This window comes from Lactuca serriola, chromosome 8 (genome assembly GCF_051521515.1).
Source record: "Lactuca serriola cultivar US96UC23 chromosome 8, Lser_US96UC23_V15, whole genome shotgun sequence".
In the NCBI taxonomy this organism is placed as follows: domain Eukaryota; kingdom Viridiplantae; phylum Streptophyta; class Magnoliopsida; order Asterales; family Asteraceae; genus Lactuca; species Lactuca serriola.
The window spans coordinates 89,258,825-89,262,939 of NC_136415.1; the positions used below are offsets into that span (position 1 = coordinate 89,258,825).

At 38.3% G+C, this 4,115-nt stretch overlaps 1 protein-coding gene across 1 annotated transcript; it reads left to right on the plus strand.

The window, feature by feature from the left end:
- Positions 1 to 852: 852 nt before the first annotated feature.
- LOC145067144 (uncharacterized) lies at positions 853 to 1,242 on the plus strand. The gene has a single exon (XM_079014346.1). The coding sequence runs from the start codon at positions 853 to 855 to the stop codon at positions 1,240 to 1,242; it is 390 nt and encodes a 129-aa protein (XP_078870472.1).
- The last annotated feature ends 2,873 nt before the right edge of the window (positions 1,243 to 4,115 follow it).

Below are 4,115 nucleotides of genomic sequence, written 5' to 3' on the forward strand. Positions count from 1 at the left end.
AGACCTCCCTTCAGATCTTACCCGAGCCCAAAAAGATAAAATAAAGAAGGAGGCGAAAAGATATGTTTGAGACGATCCGTATCTATGGAAACACTGTGGTGATCAGGTGATTAGAAGATGTGTACCTCAAGATGAAGTCAAGTCAATCCTAAATTGCTTCCATTCAGAAGCTTGTGGAGGGCATTATGGTCCACAACGAACCGCACGCAAGGTCTTGGACAGCGGTCTTTATTGGCCTCACATTTTTCGTGACTCTTTTCTGTTTTGCAAAACTTGTGAAAGGTGCCAAATGACTGGGTCATTGACATCTCGTAATAAAATGCCACTTACTCCAATCTTGGTGTGTGAAATTTTTTATGTTTGCGGTATAGATTTCATGGGTCCGTTTCCGCCATCTTTTGGGTTTGTGTACATCTTTGGGGTTTAGGTCGAGGCGAAGGCTACACGAACGGACGATGCCAAGGTTGTATTTGATTTTGTCAAGACGAATATATTTGCTAGGTTTGGGACACCAAAGGCCATTATTAGTGATCGAGGCACGCACTTCTGCAACCGTACCCTCGAAGCAGTCCTCAAGAAATATGGTGTCACACATCGGGTATCCACAACATATCATCGGCAAACGAATGGGCAGGCTGAAGCTTCAAACAGACAGATCAAGGGCATTATAGAGAAAACCATCAACCCAGTCAAGAAAGATTATAATATTCAATTGGATGATGCGTTATGGGCTCACCGGACAGCATATAAAACTTCTATTGGTATGTCACCATATAGAATTGTTTTTGGCAAACCTTGTCGATTAACGGTTGAATTAGAGAATTGAGCTTATTGGGTTGTCAAAAAGTTAACATGGGCATGGATGAAGCTGGTAAGAAAAGAAGATTGGATATCCAAGAGTTAGAAGAAATTAGGAATGATGCGTACGAGAATGAAGCAATTTACAAGGACAAGACGAAAGCGTTTCATGACAAGATGATCTCGCAAAAAGTATTCGTTACCGGTCAAAAGGTACTCTTATATCACTCTCGTTTCAAACTTATATCCGGTAAATTGAGGTCTCATTGGGTGGGACCTTTTGTTGTTACTAACGTGTTTGATCATGGTGCTATAGAAATAAAGAGTGAACAAACAGGAAAGATTTTTAAGGTTAATGGTCATCGTCTCAAACCATTTTACGAAGGATTTCAAGTTACAAATGAAGAAGTGGAGGTAGCCGCGGTCCTAACTTACCGCAATTGAGGAAACCAAGTAACAACGTCGAGCCAACGACAGTAAAAACGGGCAACTTGCCGGGAGGCAACCTGGGCGTTTGTTTTGGTTTTCGTTTTTACAAACTTCTTTTTATTTTTGTGTGTAGGTCGTCCCTTTTTAACCGAATCGTGTTTTTAAAATAACAAGTAGCAGAGAGAATTTGAAAAAAATTGAAAAATACAATTTTGGTGGAACCTGCGACCGCAAGCCTAGTCTTTGCGATCGTAGGTTATGCATTTGTGATCGCAGCACATCATCGAGGTTTTTCAGGGCATTTTTTATGAAAATAGACAACCTGCGATCGTAGGTTTTATCCTTGCGATCGCATATATCTTGTTTTTTCATCCATATCATTTTTTGAAAAAAAAAATTGATTTTTGGCCATTTTACACAAACCTTCAATTGCAGGTTCCCCCCTTGCAATCGTAGGTATGCATTTAATATTATATGACCGTTGTTTCACCTCGAAAAATGTGCCATTGAGTCAAAAAGTCAAACCTGCGATCGCAGGTACCCTCATTGCGGTCGCAGGTTGTGTCTCTGTGTATATATATCGATCGCAGCCTTATTTCTAACCACCACACTCCAAAAATTCTCTCTTAAATTCATTGCATATCGAGTTTTTTCACCCAAATCGCTTGTTTTTCGTCCAAATCATGCAAACAGGGTATCAATCTCTTCTATTTTACTCCTACAACATGTATACGGTAACGAAATCATCATTTCACGGTTGAAATTCACCAAAAATCTCATTTTGTTCATTTTGAAATTTGAAATTTTGTGAGTTTCTTTTTTAGATCTACGTTCCGTTAGTCATCTACACGCCATATAAAGTAGAAACGTTTGCTCTCGACGTAGTTCAGAAGAGATTCATTCGAACGGAATTTCAAAAATCAAAAATATTTTCGGCACGAAAAATATACTACTGATCAGCGCACAGTCAGGTATCTTCGTTCTGAAACTGAATTTTTGTTTTTGTTATATATTTGTGATTAGAATTACTTTTGTTTGATTACTATTTTTTTTATTACCTGGAAATTGTGCCTTCCTTGTCCCGCTTTTGACCTGAAAAAAAAATTCCCCCTAGATCATCTCGTTCACACAGACAGGGTGACGCTCCAGAGTCGCCATACACTGTCCTGGTGGACAATGTCACTATAGATTTAGGTTCACAGGCTGCACATGACTGTTACCAGCGGCTTATTGACCACGAGATTATGACACAAGCCTGGGCCCCTAGCCGCACACTTATGCAGGAACTGATGGGTTTTGGTCATAAGACATCCTATGTGCTCATACAAACCCTAAAGCTCGGATCTAGGTTTCTCTATTGTACATGCTTTGAATCCAAGACTATAAACCCTAATTCTAGCATATGGAAATCAGAATACACATGTAAATGAGTTTAAGAACATACCTTGATTGTTATATAGCAATAACAATCTAATTCCTCCTTGAATTGACCTTGGAAAGCTGAGAGTCACAAGTGTCACTCCTCTAATGGCTTACAAACACCATAAGAAAGTGGAGAAGGTATAAAGAGAGAGGAGGGAGGTTAGAATTCGTCCTTAGGACCTCTTGGGAAGGTTTTCACGAATTCATGACCCTAGGGGTGTTTATATAGGTGTAGAGATAGGGTTTCAGTCATTATCCTTATCTAGTTGCTTATCCACCAAGCAACCAATAAGATCATCCTTGAATCCTTATCATACTCGAATTCTTATGGATTTACACCTCAAATTCGTTCACCATATATATAAGATAATCCTTACCTTATTTTGTAACTATCACATAATTACAATTCAGCCCCTCTAGTTTAATTAATTACACTTGATCACAAAATTAATTCTTAATTAATTATTGACCAATATTAATTAAACAAATATGATTTCTCCTTTAATATATTATTCTTATAACATATTAATAAATCATAATAACCTCTCTCTCTCTTTATTTATTTCTCCAATCAAGTTGCTTTGGTGAAGGCAACCCAAAAGGACCATGCACCATCGGGTCAAGTACATACCAAAATAGTTATGGACTTAGACACTAATCCAACAGTCTCCCACTTGGATAAGTCTAACAACTATTATGCGTATGACTTCGGATCCCGATCTGCAATCGTAGCTTTCCAAAGCCGCTGTCAACTCTGATCATATCAAATACGCGTGTCCTTAGATAAGGGATCATATATTCCTCCATTCTAGATATCATATGAGATATGATTTCAAATCATTCTCTTTGTACTATATCTCGATTTCCGATTTATGACGACTGACTAATTGAACAAATCAAATTAGCCCTAGCCCGGCCGAGCATTTACGTTTGTCATCACTAAACCATCGAGGGGCCCAAAGATATCGCTTTTATCCTACTTTGGATAAAAGGAACGGATAAACTTTGATACAATGCTTGCTTGTACTCACGCACCGAATCACACACAACAATATGTTTTATAACACCAAGTTACTGGTGCGTTTACATATTATCAATGTGCAACCGATTTGCAAGATACAACTCACACATCTCGGTCTCAAGAATATAAGATGTTATCGTCTCACCAATCACTCGTGATATAATCCATGGAGTGATCCAAGTGAGCGTGGGTTTAATCCAATGCTTAAATCACATTCATAAGCACTCATGAACGTTGCAGCAAACATTTGCTTATGTCTAATACTCTTTTAGACAATCCACACACCAATTCACGACAGTCTTCATTCATACCTACTTCCAACATATGAACGACTGTGGCCCGTTTGAATAATTCGATTATTCTTAATAAACTCAATTATTCTGGAAGTCAAAACATGCAAATGTGAAACACAAGAATAGTACTAATCCCATATGGCCTCAAACCT